Genomic DNA, 22,023 nt, shown 5'->3' with positions numbered 1-22,023 from the left:
GGAACTACAAAGCATTATGTTAAGTAAAATAATGCCAGTTTCAGGAAGTCAACCATTCTGTTTTCTCTCATATGTAGAAACTAGAAAGAAAGAAAAAAAAAGAAAAAAAGATGAGAGGTGGGAATTTCACAAATTTAGAAGGGAGACCAAACAGAGGACAGGAGGAAGGAAGTGAAAGGGGGAGGTACTAAGGAATAAAATTGATCATATTACGTTATGTGTATGTACAAATATGTCACAATGAATCCTACTATTATGTATAATTATAATGTACCAATAAAAACTAAAAATTAAGAAAAATCACATTCTTGGCTGGGTATGGTGGCATATGCCTGTAATCCAAGTGGCTCAGGAGGCTAATGTAGGAGGATTCCAAGTTGGAAGTGGCCAGCCTCAGCAACTTAGCAAGACCCCATCTTGAAATTTAAAACAATAAATAAATAAAAGAGTTAGGGATTTACCTCAGTGGTAAAACACCTCTGGGCTCAATCCCTAGTACCCCCAAAATAAAAGATAAATAAATAAAAATTTTAAAAAATGAGGGGAAACTTGAATGCAATTGTTGATTATAGTCAAGTTATCTCTGGCTATTAGAATTTAGTAAAACCCAAATTTCAAATCAGAATAGCTAGACTGTACCCTCAAGAGAAAAGAGTCCCATCAACACAGGTAGTGAATCAGCTGTGATATGATAAATCTGAAGAAAAATTATATTTGGATCAAGCCATGCTTCCCTACTAGGTCGAAGTCAGTTTAAGTCACTTTCTTGGATGAGATTTTCATTTAACATCTTTCTCTGTGATTAAGGAAAACATCCTATTTTTCACATAGGAGTTTAGTGTCAGATACCTATAGCAATAATATTAGGGAGACTTAATAAATCAGGTTTTAAATTTACCTATACTGATCTTTCATGAACTAGTTAAAAAACATTTCCCAGAGCCAGACAACTTTTTATTTCCTGAAACCGTGGCCGTGGGAGGGTGAGCTAGGCAGCTGAATAGTCTTTCTGGGTGATATAACCTCCATCTCTATCATGCTATGACTGCACTAGCCACATCTGTGACTATGATTCACATAATTAAATTCACAAGGGATATGCTACTCTTAAGTCAGGAGTGTGGTAGAATCTAAATGCACTTAAATGGCATAAAAATAAATGTCATCCTGCTAGTTAAGAAATAGCAAAAACTATGTGTTTGGGAATGATTCTAATATCTGGATCTCTTTGACCCTTCTTTGTGCTGTTACTCTTAAGTCAGGACAAAAGTATCCTTGTCAGGAATAAATAAACAACACTATACTTTCTTCCTTAGGGCAGGGTTCATTGTAAATCAAGAAGCTGAGAAGTTAAAAAAAAAAAAAAAAAGGGTAGTCTCATTTCCAGTCTGTTATCAATAGAAAGGAAAAGGGGATGATTGTTAGTAATAAAACCTAGTATTTTAAATAATCTTGTTAAAGTAATATACTTAATTTTTCTCAATAAGTTTTAATAGTTTATTAATAACTTTCTTAAAACTATTAGCTTATTAATACAATTAACAGTTTTTTCCTATTTCCTTAAAAGTTTAACAGACAAAACATTATTATCATGTTTTAATAAATCATTATCATAAATTATTATTATAAGGATTAGATAATTTAACACGCTATGTAGATGTCTTTAGTTCCTTTCTATCAGATTCACCCTCATTTGACTATTGTCTCTAAAATATGGTCACTTGCCAATGAAAAACAAAAGCCTGGCCAAATGTGGTGCAGTATACCTGTAATCCCAAGAATAGGGAGGCTGAGGTAGGAGGATCAAATTTCAAGGCCAGCCTCAACAACGGAGACAGCCTCAGATGCTTAACAAGATCCTGTCTCAAAATAAAAAGGTCTGGGGACGTATTAGTGGTAAAACACCCCTGGGGTTCAATTCCCAAGTACTGGGGTGGGGAGGGGGTTAGGGGAAAGGAAAAAAAAGCCGGTAGATGTGGTCTAATCAGTGAAGAATGAAGTAGACCTGCCATCTCATTATGGCTTTACTTTACTTGGACTAATGTTGTAGTCTGGTACAAAGGCTAGCTAGTTTTACTGTGACTTTTTAAATTGTTTTCATTATTAAAACTCTCTTAAAATGATTTCCCAAGACTTGCTTGAACCCTTTTAACAACCAGCATTTATTATTTCTTGGAATGGTCCATACCATTTGCCAGCTATTTCTAGCAGTTGCAGTATTAGAACTATTCCTTAAATATCCTTTCAAAGACTAGATTCAAAACTATTAAGAAGTTTCAGTGTTCTGGCAGCTCCCTGAGACCACAGGTGCTCAGAAATCATAACTCTACTGATCCTATCTTCCTAAGGTAAATGGGAAGGACCCCCCAATGTATGTTCCTTTGAAAACTGAAGTCTTTAGAAATAAACATTTGATTTCAACATCCACATTCAAAATGAATAAATGTGTTGTTGATAAGACAAAAAAAGTGTCTTATAAATCCCACTATGGAGATTAAATTGTAATTAAAGATAACTGTCATCTAATTAAGTGTAATGAATCACAAGTGAACAAGGGGAAGGTTATCAAGGAGGCAAGTAATTGGAATAAGGTTTTTAAAAAGCAGCTCAAAAAAGAATGTCAGTGTCTCCAGTGAGTTTCAGAGGGAGAACCTGACTGGCCCAGGGACGTAGACTCTAATAATGGAAGGGAAGAAAAGGAATTCACATTGTCTCCTTGAATTCACCTAACATCCCTGCAAGGTGATGTCTTATAACAGATGAAACATTCAAAGCAGTTTCACTGCTGGCACAAATGTAAATCCATGACTCAAACCCAAGTTTATCAAATGCAGATGACTTCAAGAAGTTACTAGAACCAATTCCCTTGATTTTGATACCACATTCCTTTTTTTAACGTAGCTTTGATCTCTCCAAGAGATTCTGCATGGTGGCACAGGCTGTTAGTCACAGCTAATTGGGAGGCTGATGCAGAAGGATCACTAGAGCCCAGGCCAGCCTGGGAAACATAGGTAGAACCCATCTCAAAAAATTAAAAAAATGAGATTTTTGGTTTGTCAGGCATTTCTGTTATATTTCCAATAAAACAATAGCAACAGTATTTCCCCTTAGTCTTGTTCAAAACTTTGCCAAACACCTTGTTCTCTAAGCTAAAACTCCAGCTCCTAACCACTGTCTTACCATCCTCCATTAGCACCACAATCTTACAAATGAAGCAAAGTGCTAAAGTACTATCTAGAGTTCCAACTCAAGAAGGCTATGAGGTACCTTGTGGAAAAAGTACGTTAGATAGGCTTTGTGCTTAAGCATTAGTTACAGTGCTATTGGCTGTGACTCACTGTTAACAAATCAATAATACATACTAAATAAGACAAACAGAAACACACGTAAAATAAGGTTACCATTGATCAGTTGAAAATATGACCGAGGCTTGCAGAAACTTAGGAATAAAGATTCAGTATTCATTAACAGTGTTCATAGCAACTTTATAGACTATCACAACTATTGTTACATGTACTAACTCTAAATATAGAGCATTTTTGGGGCTGGGGCTAAAGTTCAGGGGTAGAGCGCCTGCCTCACAGGTGTGAGGCACTGGGTTCGATCCTCAGCACCACATAAAAATAAATAAATAAAGGGTCTGGGGTTGTGGCTCAGGGGTAGAGTGCTCTCCTAGTACGTTCGAGCTTCTGGGTTTGATCCTCAGCACCACATAAAAATAAAGTAAAGGCATTGTGTCCAACTACAACTAAAAAAAAAAAAAAATTAAAAAAAAAAAGTAAAAAGATATTGTGTCCATCTACAACTAAAAAAATATTAAAAAAAAAAATAGAGAATGAGAGATCATTTTCCCCAAATTCAGAAATAGTGCCAGGTTTCTCAATGGGATAACTGCAAGGACTGTAGATGGAGTTCATTCATAGACTAAAAACATTAGAATAACACAATGCACAAAGAAAATGCACATTACATCACGAGTGACAAAGACCAAGTGGTTGCACCATAGTATGTGTATACACTGGGGCTTGCAAGATGATACAATAGATAGGAGACTATAACAACAGTCATTTTTATTATTGTAATCTCATCTTTTATAAGGTCACTATATTGGCCGCACCACTTTGCAGTCTCATCAGCAACGTATGAGTGTGGTTTTTTCCTCACATCCAGGCCAAGACTTCTTACTGTTTGTATTCTTAATAGCTACCATTCTGACTAGAGTGTTATCTCATTTTATTTTAAAACTTAGTAATAGTACAATGATATATATACATAAATTTATATTGGCAGTGCCTGCTGCAATTGTATTTGATGACCAAAAAAATGTTGGGAAATCAACACTGTAAAGATCAGAGTCAGTAGCAGAAAAAAGCAACTCCAGAGATACGTAGCCTGCCATTAGGTGCAGAGCTGGTGACTTTGAGGATGCAGATGCAGTGGGAACTCTAAAGATAAAGTTGGGTTCTACTTTGGCTCTGCTCTCAATCAATCATAATGATTCTCACAAAGGACCTGCAATCATCAACTTCTATGAGAAATTAGCCAGTTATAGCATTAGTAGAGAGAAATCTGAAAATTTTATGACTTAGAAAATAAAATATATACTTGGGAGGCTGAGACAGGAGGATTGCAAGTTTGAAGTTAACCTGGACAACTCACTGAGATTTTATCTGAAAATAAAATTTTAAAAAGGCTAGGGATGTGGCTCAATGGTAGAGTGCTTGCCTAGCATGAATGAGGCCTTGGGTTCAATCCCCACTATGGCAAAAGAAAAAAAAGAGGTGAGGGAGAAAGATGTAATAGCTGGTAAGTTCAACCACTGTTTGATGTTCCCTGGAACCTTAGGGCTAAAGGCATACCCTAACAGAGCAACCGACTAAACAGAGAACATTACTTCCCAAACGGGAAGGTTCTATGGCATCTCATAAGATATCCTGAACTGTTGGCACTACATTATGTACTTAAATGGCATTGTATTTGTGTATATGTGTGTGTGTGTGTACACACACAAACACTTTCAAGTACTCAGCAAAAAAAGAAAAAGGGAAAATATAACAACATTGTTGGCAATCTGTCTACCATTCTACCCAAGTCAATTCCCAGGGGGCAGTCTCAGTTCCCTAGTGTCTTGTACAGTCTGAGTGGTTCAGTGTGTGGCTAATAATTGACATGACATATTATTCATTTATCACCACAAAATCCCAAAATAACTGCTTCATCTGATGCTCAAGGGAAGAAGCAGGAATGTTTCATCCATAAAGGAAAAACAAGCTGCATTTGATTTACGTAGAGAAACTGAAGTCTATTTCCATGTATGTCTGAGTTTGCTGGAATGAACCCAACAACTATGTAAACCATTAAGCTCTAATTAAAAAAAGAAAAAAAGAGATGGGCAAGCTCTAGAGTATTCACTTTCTAAGGGTACTTCAAAGGCAATTTCTGACAATGCTTGATTTTTACAGTAAACACTCACTGTTGAACCAAACACCCAAATAAGGTAAGGCTTTATTTTGTCCAAGGATCTGTAACTAAACCTATTTCCAAGAGGTGACATAAGTTGAAATTTGTTAATATATACTTTTATGGTACTTCATATTGACTGAAGTGTTCTCATATCAACTGTGCTATTTAATATATAAAGTAGCCAAGCAAAAAAGACCAAACACTGTGGTCTCATTACAGAGACTGTATTCAATAATGGAAAGAATAAGAGTTCTCGAATAGACAATTTTGGTTCAAATCTCAGGCAAACTGTTCAACTTTTTAAAGCCTTAGTAAATAGTACACACTCATCATAATCTTTAAGAATGAGTTATTATGTATTCCACATATGTACAGTACTCAGTTTCCTTCCATCATTCCACAGGAAGCAGGGCTGCAAGTTCATATACCTAATCTGACTAATAATATGCTCAACACATAAAACATCATTCAACTCCCAGTTCCATGCTTACAAGTTTAAGGATCCAACTCAGAATGTCCTTTAAAAAAGTGTGCAAAAACTATGCTAAAGTTTCTTTTCAAGTAAATTTATAAAAAGCCATTATCCTCAAGACACACCATGTATGTGCGTATGTATTACCACGCAAAGGCTCTGAGAAATCATGCAATTAAGAAATCTAGCTGAACACATTTAGACTAGCATTCCCAAAAGTACATTAAATGGATTTATTTGCATAATTACCATAAACATCCAAGGACCTAACATTCTTCTGAACAAACTTTTGGAAATAGTGGCTTTGATAAAATCATATTTAACAAAAACATTAACAATACTACTAATGATCTATCCTTTAAACATTCCTGTATCATTCTTTTGCAGCCTGCCTTGAGTTTCAAAATAGTCTCCTGGGATTTAATCCAGGGGTGCTTAACCTCTGTGCCACATCACCAGTCCTTTTTTTTTTTCTATTTTTTATTTAGAGACAGAGTCTTGCTGAGTTGTATAGGGCCTTTGCTGAGCTGCTCAGGCTGGCTTTGAACTCAGGATCCCCCGGGGCCTTAGCCTCCTGAGCCGCTGAGATTACAGGCGTGAGCTACTCCACCAGAGTTCTAGTGTCAAACTCAAATCAACTTATTTAGGTTGCTAGGGTATTTTAATTCTCAGATTTAGAATAAGTTTGTCATAAGGTTTTTAAGAAGTGGCTATCATAAAGTTATGCAGTGGGGAAGAAAAGGTAGGGAAGGGTATCTGTAACTTTGTTACAAAACTGAATTGTATGAGGCATTTTATTCCACAAATAAAGTCTCCAAGAATGGTACATATTTAATAAAAAAAATCTGTTACTACCCTGATCTGATGACAGCAGAAAGTAAGAGAGCCACAATGGAGCTAAGTAAAGTAGCTATATACTATAACCACAAAAATTAGGAATCTTTTTTTTTTCTCTGAAAACCAAGAAATCAGGCATTCTGTCACAAGAAAAAAAGAAAGCCAACACAATTATTAGCATTTGGGCAATCCTGACGTCCTTGGTGTGATTAAATACTTGGAAAAAATGTCCAGCTAGATTTCTTCAGAATCTTTAAGATGTCAAAATACTGTAATTCTTCCAAACTTTTTAAGTAGTTGTGACATCTGGAGTCCTAAATGTGTATATAGATTTTATATAACCTACATCTAGAAAAATCACTTTTCACGGTTCTTTTAAAAATAAACTGAAATAGAATTTAAAACACAAGTTGCTGTTTCTCGAATCAAAAAAAGTTTTTCCTACATTTTCCCAAGCATCTCTAATACTTGTATTTAAAATGAATTTTAAAGAGAAATCATGGCCTGAGACTTTTTTTTCAAAAATTATACTAACATTTGGTATGTATTCTGGCAGACGACTAGAATACATTTAGGAAAGGAGCCTGCTATAATGAAAAGAGTAAGCTTGTGATTACATGCACAGTGTTGATTAACAGGAGGATGCTTTGACTAAAAGCTTCAAGCTTCCATGTTTTTCTGAGGAAAATGCACGGAACCTAGAAGCGTCCTGTAGTTCAATAAATCAGTGCTGTGAACCACTAGTTGAATAAAATACCAGTGAGCAGTTGGGTCACTAACAACAGCCAAGGAAAGGAACCAAGAGCGACCATTACCGCCGAAGATATCAAGGCTACCAGGAATGTCATCTTGACATTTAGGTGTTTCCGTTTTGAAGAACCAGACCTCAAGGACCACTAAATCACGACTGCAGCCTCGCCAGGCCCCACAGAGAACTATCTGGATGCTCACCTGCGGGGTGACGAGGTACACGCATAACGGGACTTGCCCCTTTGAGCCTTTTTTTTTTTTTTTTTTTTTGGCAACCACCACCATCTCTTCCCATCCAGCTGCATCTAACCAAGAGCAAGAACCGAGGACGGAGAAGATGGTGCCATGAGGAAAGCACACCCGTTATCCAAAGCAACCTCCTCCTTCTCCATTCCAGAGGATGTAAAGCTGCACCTCTCCTAAGCTTCAGGTTTCTAGTGCAGAGTCTGCAATACTTAAATTTCCAATTGTATTTTAGCACAAGTAACTTCCCCGCCCCTCACCTTCACGAAAGCAATCGGGGTTGTGGTACCTTCGATATCTAACAAGATCACAGTGACTTCAGCGGGCACCGAAAACACGACCATTTCCCTCCCAGATGTTACCACGGAAATCGGAATGCTGGTAGGGAGGGTGGAGGGCGGCGCCGGCTGCGCCTCAAGACAGTCTCGGGCTTCCGAGAGCCCCGCAGCAACCTCGGAGGTGGCGACCTCGTGGGGTCTGAACCGCGCAGGAAAGGATACCTCCGCGGACTAGCAAGTGGAGAGGACCGCCGTCCAGGGGTCGGAACTGAACGAGGCAGCGAAGCAGGCCCAGACCACGTGGGCAGGAAAAGGGGCGGTTCTCGTGGGTTCCTAGAGGCGGGGAGGAAATGGCTGCAGCTCCGATTGGCCGCCAGCCTGCCTCGAACGGGATGCGTCAAAATGGGCCTCGCGTGGGCGGGAACAAAGAAGTGAACGCGGGAGCCGCGCGCGCGCCCTCCGCAGACTGGTAGAACGAGTGGGAGAGGCCTGGGGCACGTGCAGACAGGAGCCCCGCGAGTGGCGCGCCGGGGATGTGAGTGCCCCTTGCCCTCTACTGCACCCAGCCCCCACCCCGCCCACTGCCTCTGCTCTTGCATATCTACAGTGATTTGACCAGACCCCACCCCTCCTCGGGTCCTCAGCTAGCCACTGAGGCAGTGCTGGACCCCGGCTGCGGCCGACCAGCGGGGAAGATCCGCCCCGTCGCGTGGCCTGGGCACCTGAGGTGGTAGCGGAAGAGGCGCTGGTGTCGCGCCGCCGCCCGGAGGGGCCGCCGCGCGCGCCCTTCCTGTTCGGCTTATTCCAGCCAGCGCGAGAACGAAACACGCGTGCGCGCGGCGGGCGAGCGCGCTCGCCGCCTCAGCCGCCAGCGCCGGGCGCAGTCCGCCTTTTTCCGGAACAGTCCGGCCCCGGCGCTAGTCGATAGGAGCAGCCGCCGCAGCAGCTCCGCACAGGGGGACCGAGGGCGCAAAAAGGCAGGTTGATGGTTCTTTGGTAGGAGTGGGCCGGACCAGACGCCAGAGACAAAAGGCTCTCAAGGCAAGAAGGACTGTGGCCCCGCGACGGCGCTGCTTGGGATTTCTGACCCCAGGACTTTACGCCCCTTTTATTTTTCTCATCTGATTCTTCTCTTATCCCAAGCCCGCGTCCCCTCCCTCGTTCCTCACCGGGAGGGCCGCGATGGAGGTCCCGCCCCGGCTTTCCCATGTGCCGCCGCCATTGTTCCCCTCCGCTCCCGCTACTTTAGCCTCCCGTAGCATTTCCCATTGGCGGCCGAGGGCGCCACGGCAGCTCGCCCCGCTCCTCCCTTCCCTCGCTGCCGGCTCCGCCCGGCAGGGGGCGCGCCGGACCCAGCGCCACGTCACCGCTCAGCAGCCCTCCCGATTGGCGGGCGGGGCGGCTATAAAGGGAGGGCGCAGGCGGCGCCCGGATCTCTTCCGCCGCCATTTTAAATCCAGCTCCATACAACGCTCCGCCGCCGCTGCTGCCGCGACCAGGACTGCGCGCCAGCACCCCACTGCCGACAGCTCCGCCACTATGGAGGACATGAACGAGTACAGCAACATAGAAGAATTCGCAGAGGGATCCAAGATCAACGCGAGCAAGAATCAGCAGGATGACGGGTACCGCACGCTTCTCTCCTCCCCTCCCCCAGCGCGCCGCACGCGCCCTTCGTCCCTCGGGAGCCGCGTGCTGCCCCCATTCTTGCCCCGAGTCGATTCTCCGCGTGCCCACTGGGCCCCAGTAGCTTGGAGGGAAGAGGAAAGTAAAACGGCGGGGATGACTCGAGAGGCCCACGGAGGGTGGGGGAAGGGCAGAGGGGTTGGAGGAGGGCGGCTGATTCGGAGTTCCGAGTGCGCAGGCGCCGCGTGGTGCCGGGGCGGGGGGGACGGGGGGAGGAGCCGGCCTAGCTGCACCACATGCTGCTGCAGCTGCCGCCGCCTCTTCATTGTCTTTTACTGCCCCGCGCAGCTTTTCCGGAGCGAGTTCAGAAACTCTTTATTTTGGCGCTAATAGATGAGTGGCATTTGAGTTCTTAGGTAGGATGTTTGCGTGACAGCTGAGAACTAGAGTTAATGAAAGTTGTGAGTGAGTGATCTGTTCAGGAAGTTGGATTTTCGGACCTTGAGGAATCTGGCAGAACCTTGGCCACATTTTAAACTTTGCATTACACCATGTGGAAAGCAATCTGTTTGGGTGCCCAAGATGCAATTTCGAGATTTTTGTGGTCAGTTGTTCGTGTCTGTAAAAGTAGAATAAGTTGCTTGAAGTTAGTGTAAATTTTCTTATGCTTATTTCGCAGTTTGATTAATTCCAGGAGTGAAGCAGTCATTTAAGTTACTGCTAAACTTAAAATAACTTTTATTTCTAGTAAAATGTTTATTGGAGGCTTGAGCTGGGATACGAGCAAGAAAGATCTGACTGAATATTTGTCTCGATTTGGGGAAGTTGTAGACTGTACGATTAAAACAGATCCAGTCACTGGAAGATCAAGAGGATTTGGATTTGTGCTTTTTAAAGATGCTGCTAGTGTTGATAAGGTAGGAATGTGTTCTGCACTGTGCCTCTTTTGGTGTGCCCCCCCCCCCCAAGTTTTTATGGGGTTTAATTGCTGTCAACAAATTTGTCTTCTAGGTTTTGGAACTGAAAGAACACAAACTGGATGGCAAATTGATAGACCCCAAAAGGGCCAAAGCTTTGAAAGGAAAAGAACCCCCTAAAAAGGTTTTTGTGGGTGGATTGAGCCCAGATACTTCTGAAGAACAAATTAAAGAATATTTTGGAGCCTTTGGAGAGGTGCGCTGATGTTTACAAGTATCTTGTATTGGGTGTGTTCATAAATGTTTATCCTTGGTTAAGTTTGTGTAGGACCACTTAATATTTTTCATGAAGACAGAATTATGTCACTGTTCAACTGCCTTCCAGTGACTGTAAATTAATTGTTGCTTTCTGTGCTGTAACAAAAACCAATATCTAATTTCTTTTGCACAAAACCCAGATATTTGATGTGATCAGTGTATGGACTGGGTACAAAAGGCTATTAAAAGGTAATTTACTGTTAATGTTCCATATATAGCAAATCTTTTCTAAGGCTAATAATGATAAAATAATGATGTCTTTTAGGAAATTACCTGGTGTTCTGAGACAGTTTGGTAGCTTTTTACTATTATTGGATGATCTTGAACATGCCTCTTCATTGCAGATTGAAAATATTGAACTTCCCATGGATACAAAAACAAACGAAAGAAGAGGATTTTGTTTTATCACATATACAGATGAAGAGCCAGTAAAGAAATTGTTAGAAAGCAGATATCATCAAATTGGTTCTGGGAAGGTAAAGTTATGTAAATATATTGAATGTAAATTTGAGGATTTTTTTTTTTAAAGTAACGAATTTGAGAAGAGTAAAATGCTTTAATGTTAAAACTTCAGTAAAATTCTGTATATTTTTTTTTGAAATTTGTTTATAGTGTGAAATCAAAGTTGCACAGCCCAAAGAGGTATATAGGCAGCAACAGCAACAACAAAAAGGAGGAAGAGGTGCTGCAGCTGGTGGGCGAGGTGGTACCAGGGGTCGTGGCCGAGGTGAGAATTCTTGGGTAATGATTCTAGGGTTTAAGTTATATGCTACTAAGTAAGACTAAGCCCAGAAAGAGCAAAGTTGAATTAATTTTAAAGCTATTCCAACATAGAAAAAAATGACAAGTTGAGGGAAAGGGGGTTGCTTTTTAATTTAAATTAGCTTAGCTGGTTTCACCTGTTTAAGAATGGCCACTTTTGACAAATAGTGTCGTCACTTGTAGAGAAATAGTATTACTTGACAAAACTTGGTGTGATAGGTTTTCTCAGATATCTTAACCTTCAATGGAAAAGATAACTGATTATTCATTATGTTTAGAAACTTGATACTGGCACAATTGGACTTTCTGCCCCCTAATAACAGTAAAAACATATTCTATCCAGTAGATAACAATATTTGGTCCATTCTGCCTTCTAAAATTTGCAGAGCAGGGGACAAGAACGCATCATTTTGTGTTAGAATTGGGGGTCAGAAGTGGTTTCCTAACAATCATTGTGCATTGTTTCAGGTCAGGGCCAAAACTGGAACCAAGGATTTAATAACTATTATGATCAAGGATATGGAAATTACAATAGTGCCTATGGTGGTGATCAGAACTATAGTGGCTATGGCGGATATGATTATACTGGGTATAACTATGGGAACTATGGATATGGACAGGGATATGCAGACTACAGTGGTAAGAATATTTAACTTAATTTCATAAACCAATGGTATTGAAATTCAGTATTGAAGTACATTCCCATTCTGAAATTGTTTGTGTATGGGTTTTCCATCTATTTTTTAATATTTGGAGTTTCTGAGGTATATTATGATCATGAGGAGATTATAGTAATAGATCATGGTGATTGGAAAAGTACTAGGATATATGATTTATGACTACTGGCTAGTAAGAATATTTTCATATTTAGCATGCGAAGTTTTACACATTTGATAGCTTTTTAATGTTTGTGAAGAAACCATTGTATAAAAAACTTAGCCAAATTTGTATCTTTTCCAAATAGGTCAACAGAGCACTTATGGCAAGGCTTCTCGAGGGGGTGGCAATCACCAAAATAATTACCAGCCATACTAGAGGAGGACATTGGAGAAAACAGGTGTGTATAAGAGTATAAGAAACCAGTGGAAATGTCTAATTTAAAGATCAATAGACAAATGAAAACTAAGTAAAAACAACATATTATGTAGCCTGTTTTTACTAAATTGTTAATTGCTTTATGAGCCTGTTTTGCCTAAAGTGTCTATAGATCTTTAACTTTAAAGTCTTATCTCACTTTTTTTAGTATTACAGAAAAACTTAAGAGTTTTTCTGTTTGTGTACCAGGAGGTCTAGAGGAATAATTAAACTTTTTTAGAACTATTAACAGGTAAAGTACTGAAATGGGTACAACTTAAGGAAAACAAGAATGTTATCTTCTAACTCTGACATTATACCTTGTTTGTACCCGCCAGCGGGAACTTCATTGCAGGCCGTGTGTCACCCTGACCACGTCTATCTCTGGGGGTCGCACGTTGCGGGCAGAGCGCAAGGCATACACCAGAAAACGCTGTCCTGTGGTATGGTCTCTTCCAACTTCATGTACCAGCGTAAAGATTAAAGTGGAAAACTTCAGACTTTGGCTTCTTTTTTTTAATCTTTTTGGAGATTAAGTGTCTAAACTTAACTTAAATGGTTTTTTACAGGAGTTAAAGTACATAAATGCCTTTTTACAGCTTAATCATTTTGGTCTTCTGTTTAGTGTTGTATTTCAATTGTGGAGCCTCATTTTAAGTGTTCATTCTTTAAGATTTAATGCTTGCTTTTTCTTTTTATAGCTAATAGTGAAATCTACAAACCAAAACAAGAACTTTTAAATCTGGGATATAAGTTAAAGATCATATGCACAAAGCAATCTGTTTTCTTGTGATATAATGAGCCTATTGGAAATTCACATTTGTGGTAGCATTTTATTTGGCTTACTAGAGATGCTTCTAGTAGGCCTTAAGTTCAACCTTTGAATATGGGAAGATTGTGTTCCCAGATTCTTCTCTGAACAGATTTGAATTTAATATCATTTGGGAACTCCAGGGTATGTTTATCAATTTCTCAAGCTGCATTTTGCCAATAAATATGCATGTGATCTTTAATAATTTGAAGAAAAGAATAAAGTGAGGACTTAAAACAATTCATGAAAGTGGACCTTTGAAAGCTTGTGACAGTGGCACAAATCTAATTGCTCTTTTGTTTTTGCTTTTAGGAGATGCTAAAGAAACCCATCTTGCAGGACGACATTGAAGATTGATCTTCTGTTGATCTAAGATGATTATTTTGTAAAAGACTTTCTAGTGTACAAGACACAACTACTGTGTCCAACTGTATATAGCCGCCAATTAGTTTTCTTTGTTTTTACTTTGTCCTTTGCTATCTGTGTTATGACTCAATGTGGATTTGTGTTTATACAAATTTTTTATTTGTATGATTTCATGTTAAACCTCAAATAAATGCTTCCTTATGTGATTGTTTTTCTGCGTCAGGTACTACATAGCTCTGTAAATGTGTAATTTTAAATAAGCAATAATTATGGCACCATTTATTTTGTAGGATATACTGTCCACAGGGAGAAACTATGGTCCTTTATAAATAACCACAATGTCACCCATTTTTGTAGATATATTCATATTCTGAGGATTACTAATTTCCCCATCAACTGAGGTTTCCATCATACGTTTCTTTGCATAATGTGTTTTCTGCTCTGGATAGCTAGGGACTCCAGTCTCAAACCTAGTCCTAGTAGACCATGTTTTCGCTAGATTTTACATCTAAAGAAAGCACCCTTTTGGGTTGGGATTTAACTCAGTGGTGTAGAGTGCTTGCCTAGCATCTGGGATCTATACCCAGTACTGCGAACAAAATTTAATACCTCCTTTGTTCTCTGGCAAGCCATTTGTAATTGTCAAATTAATCACTTATAAGGAAAGAACATAAAACCAAAAGTATAGGATTTTACCAGATAGGTGTGAAGTTATCTCTTGAAGTTTGGCTAAAAGATTACAGTTGAAGGTAATGGCAGAATAATTAAAAATTGGTCACAGCCCCCATCACACTGAAGTATTTTTGTTGGTAATCTTAGGAAGCTGTATTAGGAATGTGGTCTTTGTTAGTAATGCTAGTAAATCTCACTTTTAGGGCAATTAGTGCACGAAATGCTTAGGTTAATATTGGTCTTAAATGTGATGGTCATTAGTCCTGGTGCATTGGAAGTTTTTATACTTAGGTTTTGAAAGATTCCTGGGCAAACAAGCTTTGAATTTTACATTCAACAGAGTTGGACTTAGGGAACCCTGTTTGTTCCCATGGTTCCTTCCATGTTAGGGCTGGCATATGTGTTCACATACAGATTAATTGGTCTGACACTAAACCAGTGTTTTTTTTAGGCCAGTACCCTCCCCTTTTTAAACATTGGATGCGTGCAACTTTTGTTCCAACAATATTTGTACTTGCTGAGCTGAGTCATGATGATGTCTTGGCCTTGTTTTGGTATGGCCAAGTATCAAGGTTGGCTATTGAAAGGGAATATTTATTCTTTCAATATGCAATTTTAGGAAAGGGAGATAAATTTCAAGTTTTGTTGTAAGGTATGGAATATAGAGTAGTGGATCCTGTAAATTCAGATTTATGATTAGGTGACAAGTTGGCATTGAGATTGTCCTATTCCCTGATCAAACTGAATAAAAGCTTTTTAAACAAAATACAAACTCTTCAATTAAGTCTTGATATGTATGATTTTGAGAATCTACACTACGTAATTTACGTGGTTTATCAAGAATCTGAAGGGGAAATGAGAATGTACTTTTTTACTTGGGCTTTGGAGTTGAGATTTTAATTCGGTCCTTAAGGTCTATTAGTTCACCAGATAGTTCTATTCTAGCTGGATATGATGGTGCATATCTGCTATCCATCTGTGTGAGAGGCTACCATAGGAGGATTTTGAGACCAACCTCAGCAATTTGATTTTTAGGTCTTAAGAGGGGGTTGGAACTTAGTTCTATGGTAATGCCCCTGGATTAAATCTCCAGTAGTGCAAAATGACAAAAATCTATACAGAACTAAACCAAGTTTGAATAACTAGGGGGGTGGGGGTAAAAATGAAATTGAAGTAACCTGTGATAACCCACACAGTTAAATAAGCTTTCTGAATTGTTCCAAGTTCTGTGTTAGTTGTTAAGCAGAATTTCTTGTTAGCAACTTAATATTCCAGTCTTAAAGCCATTTTAACAATTTAAGATATTAGAGTTTGGTAATACTAATGTGGATAAGCAGAGCCTCTGCCCACCCACCCATCACTATCCAGTGCATCATTTCATGATAGTGGCAGAGGTCTTTTTCTAATCTTCATAAAATTTAAGGGCATTTCTTTAGTCATTAACCACTTAATTACTGATTTAATTGGTTGTAATTAAAGTAACATAAGCAATTTTTAGTTAAAAGTTATGTGAATGCATTATACACCATCCAAATTGATTTTAGTCTTGAGCAAAATTAAAAAATGTAATTCTCTGAAAATCTCCCAAACTTCAGCTTCATAGGCCTGTCATCTATTCTACTATGGCCTCAACATTTTGTGCAAAAGCAACATTAAAAAAAACACAAAACAAACAAACAAAAAAACGGGGTTGGGGTTATGGCTCAGCGGTAGAGCGCTTGCCTCGCATGTGCAAGGCCATGAATTTGATCCTCAGCACCACATAAAAGTAAATAAATAAAATAAAAATATTTTAAAAAAATTTCTTGGGAAAAGACCCCCCAAGTCTTTGAATATGCATTGCTTTACAATGGCCAGCTTGAGTGGAATTTCCACAAGATTTGAGTTGGAGTTGCTTACTATGTGTTAGGCACTGGGTTCAAACATTAGCACCACATTAAAAAAATAATAAAGGCATTGTGTCCATCTATAACTAAACATATTTTTAAAAAACTTGGTTCAGTAGCAAAAAATACACTGACTTCTCAACTGCTACTTTATATACACCATAGAAAAGGATATAGTGGTGTTTTGATCATTACAGGACAATGTTAAACACTAAACATTGTGAGGACTTTTGTGCTGTTAAGTGGCAATTTCATTTTGTTTTACCCGCCTACCAGTATCTATCTGTGAGGATGGCATATTGATCTTGGTGATGAGATTGAGGGTGTATTTTTAAAAAGTTTATACAATAGTCTCTTGTTCAAATCTAGAAATTTCTAATGAAATATTCCAAGATTTTTCTCAAAGAGCAAAGCAAGTTAAAAATGTTAGAACACTACTATAGACCAAGTTTTCTCTTGTCAATCTACTTTTGAGAATCTGACCAAAAATAAATTGTATAAGTGAAAAAAATATTTTAAATTTAGTTTCAGGGAAACTGTAGACATCTTTAAAAGCCAGCTGGTTTAAAAGGGTATAGAACTGTTGGCTTTTATATCCTTTTTTTAAAAAGGGTATAGAATTGTTGGTAACTGACTAAAATTTACTGAATTTGGTGAGGTTGCACAAAGTAGATGCTCTGTACTTGATTATTTAGTTGGCTGATAAACACACACATGAATGATTGACTGTAGACAATAGGATGGTCAACCCCACCACCGAAGGTCCTCAAAACCATGAAGCCCTGATTTTCAAGTTGGGAGAGTTAGTTAACATCAACTCAGATTATATTTTTGAATTTATTAAACTCCTATTAAACAATGAGGTATATCTAAGTCCAAGATTTTCAGCTGAAGAGTTTACCACTTCTGGGAATGCCCTTTTTAAGCAGTAATGTTTAATATGCTTGGTTTCTGAGATCTTTTGTAGGAAAACAGCATTGTATATCAATGGGTCCATTCCTCTATTGAGATGAGCCTGGATAATATGGAGCAACTACTTGTTCTCATGAAAGATCAGTCCTGTGAGATTCACTGATTAATATTTAGATTGCTCTTGAACCTCAGACACTCAGGGCAAGAATGTGAATAGTAAGGGGGTGGGTAAGTGGTAGTTTAAATATTTTCTCCCTATAGATGATATTTTGAATGGTTTGTTGTATATATTGCTTTGCCTATGTGATGACATTAATCAGGTATATACCTCTCAATCAGAACTTAATTTGATAATCAGAAGCATACTAGCCCAAATCAAAGAAATAATACTTGTTAGCCTGTGCAGATTTTTCTTATGTGATTTCTACCACACTTCTAAAATACTGAAAATGAGTCCAAAAATTTTATTACTATTAAGAATTTTTAGAACTATGCTTACCACAATTTTGGGAATATGGAAAAGGAATTTTTTGAATAAATATTTCTTTTAATAATCTGAAAAAGTGTATTTTAAAATACTTGGGGTATGGAATTGTTATGATTTTTAAAAATCATATATTTCAATGACATATCAAAACCTCAAGTCAAAAACTTATCTCATTTAATGTACATCTATTTTTTCAATACTTATTCCTTATAATGCATGTACACATAGGTCTTAGAGTTTGTCAAAATTAAGACTGCACCTGTAATTCCAGCCACTCATGAGGGAGCAGTGGGAGGATCTTGTGTTCTGGGCAACACAGACCCTATTTCAAAGAAACAAAAATGAGCCTTGTGGCTCAGGAGGCTAAAACAGGAAGATTGCAATTTCAAAAGCCAGCTTCAGCATTTTAGCAAGGCCCTAAGCAACTTAGCAAGACCCTGTCTCTAAATAAAATATGAAAATGGGCTGGAGTTATGGCTCAGTGGTTAAGCACGTGAACATTCAATCCCCAGAACAAGGGGTGGGGGAGGTTGGGGGAATTATGTGTTCTTTTAATAAACAAGTGGAGATTCTTAAACAGGAAAAATACAGACATTACCGTTTTATTGACTAACAGTTTTGGAAAAGTATGCAAACTTTTAGTATAATTTAAAAACAAAGACTGGTTAATTATTAACTTCTTTTGTTGCCAGGAGAAAGGAAAAAAAAAAGCATTATATGAAAATGTCAAAAGTTCTCAGAATTATTTTAGAAAACAGAAACCATTCCAAAGATTATATTAATAGGGTACAGTGATGCATGCCTTTAATCCCAGCTACTCAGGAGGTTAAGGCTGAAATTCAAGGCCAGCTTCAGCAACTTAGTGAGATCCTGTCTCACCTTTTATTTTGGGTTCAATTCCCAGTAAGAAAAAAATTATACCATATTTTTGTATTGATCATTACATATTCATATGCATTATCACAGTCCATTAGTGTAAGTGAGTGTATACTCATGTGTACATGAATACCTATGTAAAACAAAAGGCATTTACTTTATCATCTCCTCTGGCCTTTGCTGAGGCTGGCTTTGAACAGATTCAGCCTCTGGAGCCACTAGGATTATAGGCATGCGCCTGGCGGCATTTACTTTTATTGTGTACATTCTTGCTTTTGCTTACAACTGTGGCCTAGGTAATTCAAAACAATACTTCTGAAGACAATTAAGAAGAAGGGCGAAGTATTTTTTTTTTTAAACTGGAAAGCACTAGAGAACTAAAAAGATGAGAAATTCGCCTGACAAAAACCTAGAAGCTCAAAACCCATATAAGCCTAGAACTTTTGATGACCCTATAAGGACAAATGACACAGAAGTAAAAAAAAAAAAATGTAGATTCAACTCCAGATGGGGTCTCTGATGCCATTATTATCCCATTAAAGGGGTCTACAGAGCCACATGCTAAAGGGATTACCCAGTTTCCTTACCTAAATAATTCAGAGAATTTCAATCACAGAACTAAGGTGAGAATAGTCAAGGCCTTAGTTGCCTGCCAGAAGTAAATAAAAATCATTTCTTAAAGAAGGTACTATCTTAGCTGAGGCTGATATAATAAAATACCATAAGCTACATAGGTTAAATAAATTTGTTTATTACAATTCTGGGGTATAGAATGAGATCAGGGTACTGGCATGATCAGGTGAGGGCTGCCTTGGCTTTTAGACAGCTGCCTTTTTCTGTATATATAAGGTAGAGGAGTGGGGTAGGCAGGGGAAAACATAAGATCAAGCACCCTCTGGTCTCTTATAAGGGAACTATTCCCATCATGAGCAATCTACCTTCATGACCTCATCAAAACCTAACTACCTACCAAAGGACTCATTACATTGGGGTTAGGATTTCAGTATATCAATTTTGGGTGGATACATTCAGTTCAGTTCATAACAAGTACTGCTATAATTTTGATTTTATGTGTGTCCCCCAATAGTTTGTATGTTAAGAAGTTGGTCCTCAGTGTGGCAATGTTGGGAAATGGAAGAAACTAACAAGTGGTGTTCAGTGCAAGATAATTAGATCCTTGGAGATGCTGTCCCCACAAGGGATTAATGTTAATTCTTAAGGGACCCCAATTAATTCCCTCAAGGGTGAGTTATAAAAGATTAAGACTGGCCCCTCCCTAATCTCTGGTACCATGTGACCACGTGTACTCCTGCCATTTTATCTGCCATGAGGCTCTCACAGAGCTCAACAGAAGCCAGCTCTTGTATCTCCATACAGAGCTAAATAAACCTCTTTTCTTTACATTAACCAGCTTCAGGCATTTTGCTGTAACAATGGAAAATGGGCTAATACCAGTAACAAACAAACTTCCTTCCTTCCTTCCCTGTCCTCTTTGCTCAGTATTGAACTCAAAGCCTTGAGCATGCTGAACATGTACTCTATCTCTGAACCAATCCAGTTGCTTTTTACATCCTTAGATTTCTGATTGTTTCTACAAATAATTTCTCAAATAGAATGAGCAACACATGATAAATAAAAAGCCATCATAGGATGGAGGTGTAGCTGAGTGGTAGAGTGCTTGCCTAGCATGTGTTGGGGTCAATTCCCAACACCACAAAAAGAAATAAATTTAATCTAAAAACTCACCACAAAACAGCACAATAAACAAATCTAGGAAGTATCAGACACACATACTTGTGTTGAAATAAAATAGATTTGAAACTCTTTTCAGATTAAAATACAAGTTTGAAAGTATCTTCAAAATATAAAAGAAACACAGTAGATGGGAGAAAAATATAAAAAAGAACTTATACAAATACAACTGCAACAAAAAACAAAAGATAAATGGGCATAGTGGCACACGCCTATAGTCCCAGCTACATGCTGAGACCGAGGCAGGAGGATCACTTCAGCACATGAGGTCAAAGCTAGTGTGGGCAAAAGAGTGAGATTCTATCTCAAAACAAAAACAAAACACAAAAAAGCAAAACATCAATGGATTTAACAATACATTAGAGGCAACTAAGTTATTTAAGTGAAAGAGAAATGAGAATAAAGCATCTGAACATAACAGAAAGTAAAAAACATGAAAATTGCCATAAAGAACTAAACTTGAAAAGTTATAGTTCCTAAGTTCCTCGACTGTCAACTTGATTGGATTAAGAGATGCCTAGGAAATTAGTAAAGTACACTTCTGGGTCTGTCTGAGGGTGTTGCCAGAGACAACTGGCATGTGGAATAGCAAATTGAAGGGCAAGGTCCACTTAAGTGGGCTGTAGCATCCAATAAGCTGGGGGCTTGGATGGAACCAAAGTGGGAAGAGGAGGTCTGCCAGCATGTACAGCCTCTGTTCTTCTTGAGTGGGTGCCCTGATTACTGCTATCATTGCCCAAAGATATTAGATTCCAGCTTCTTTAATTCTCCCAATGTGGACTCATATCCATGACTCTCAGGCTTCCAGGACTTCAGTCTTGGACTGGAGTTGCATCATTGCTCCTCTTGTTCTGAGGCTCCAGCTTCTTGGACTGAACAGCTACTGCTTTTCTCTGGGTCTCCACAGTGCAGCTAGCCATTGTGGGACTATCTAGCCTCTGATCATGTAAGCTAACCTAATAAATTCCCCTTTAAAATTATATATGTTCTATTGGTTCTGTTCCTCTAGAGAACTCTAATACAATAAGTATAATGTGAAACTGGAGTTTTAGAAGAAGAAAAGGAATAAAAGACCATACTCAGAGACAATGGCTAAAATTTTTGCAGAAGTGACAAAGGATATAGACTCAATATATCCAACAAATGAATCAGGAAAAATAAAGAGAAATTACATGAAGACACATTTATGGTGATAAAAATATTTCATAACAAAAATCTTAAGACCCATCTACAAGTAATGAGGAAATACAAGAAAGAGAGGCACATGTTAAACAAGGGTGCAACCATCCAAATCTATAATATGGAAAAATGCATGGCAAAAATATCCCATTTCTTCTACAAGCAAATAGAATGAAAATTCGTGGAGAGTGTATGGGGCTTTGACACTTATGGTAAGGAACATTTATCATGGCTATCAAGAATCTAAAGTGAAAATCATTTTTCTTTTATTATAACATTGTACAGTTTCATGAAAAATAGGGATTACCTCCCATGTTTGGGAAACCCCTTCCAATAGAGCAG

The 22,023-nt window shown here is 38.7% G+C and overlaps 2 protein-coding genes across 7 annotated transcripts in view; one reads left to right on the top strand and one right to left on the bottom strand.

The window, feature by feature from the left end:
• ENOPH1 (enolase-phosphatase 1) overlaps window positions 1–22,023 on the bottom strand; it is a 75,140-nt gene that overhangs the window by 32,524 nt on the left and 20,593 nt on the right. For 2 of the 3 annotated variants that reach the window (XM_081304629.1, XM_081304630.1), the window contains exon 1: window positions 8,026–8,830. The exons of the other annotated variant lie outside the window; for it this stretch is intronic. In XM_081304629.1, the coding sequence (XP_081160755.1) occupies window positions 8,026–8,109 (84 nt within the window). In that variant the 5' untranslated portion in view covers window positions 8,110–8,830. Of the gene's footprint in view, window positions 1–8,025; window positions 8,831–22,023 lie in introns of those variants that run through there. 3 annotated transcript variants of the gene reach the window in all.
• Window positions 9,024–14,128, top strand: HNRNPDL (heterogeneous nuclear ribonucleoprotein D like). 4 transcript variants are annotated; one of them, XR_014023340.1, is made up of 9 exons: window positions 9,030–9,668; window positions 10,418–10,586; window positions 10,681–10,842; window positions 11,249–11,380; window positions 11,517–11,631; window positions 12,135–12,305; window positions 12,631–12,723; window positions 13,079–13,183; window positions 13,864–14,128. XR_014023340.1 is itself a non-coding variant. In XM_081304623.1 (8 exons), exons 1-7 carry the CDS (start codon window positions 9,226–9,228, stop codon window positions 12,699–12,701), a joined length of 1,263 nt encoding a protein of 420 aa, XP_081160749.1. In that variant the 5' UTR covers window positions 9,033–9,225; the 3' UTR covers window positions 12,702–12,723; window positions 13,864–14,128. The 4 variants fall into 4 exon arrangements, 2 of the variants coding, with proteins under 2 accessions (XP_081160750.1, XP_081160749.1); XR_014023339.1 differs by lacking the exon at window positions 12,135–12,305 and having other exon boundaries at window positions 9,024–9,668; XM_081304623.1 differs by lacking the exon at window positions 13,079–13,183 and having other exon boundaries at window positions 9,033–9,668.

Source organism: Spermophilus citellus (genome assembly GCF_964194105.1).
Source record: "Spermophilus citellus genome assembly, chromosome: 8".
Lineage (NCBI taxonomy): Eukaryota > Metazoa > Chordata > Mammalia > Rodentia > Sciuridae > Spermophilus > Spermophilus citellus.
The sequence above is the reverse complement of the archived record's forward strand: the minus strand, read 5'-3'. Positions and strand labels throughout refer to the sequence as shown.

Excerpts from the sequence above, each read along its gene's own strand:
- HNRNPDL (XM_081304623.1), top strand. The coding sequence starts at position 9,226 with ATGGAGGTCCCGCCCCGGCTTTCCCATGTGCCGCCGCCATTGTTCCCC. Across the intron at positions 10,843-11,248 it reads ATTTTGGAGCCTTTGGAGAG|ATTGAAAATATTGAACTTCC; the intron begins GTGCGCTGATGT and ends TCTTCATTGCAG. Across the intron at positions 12,306-12,630 it reads GGGATATGCAGACTACAGTG|GTCAACAGAGCACTTATGGC; the intron begins GTAAGAATATTT and ends TTTTCCAAATAG.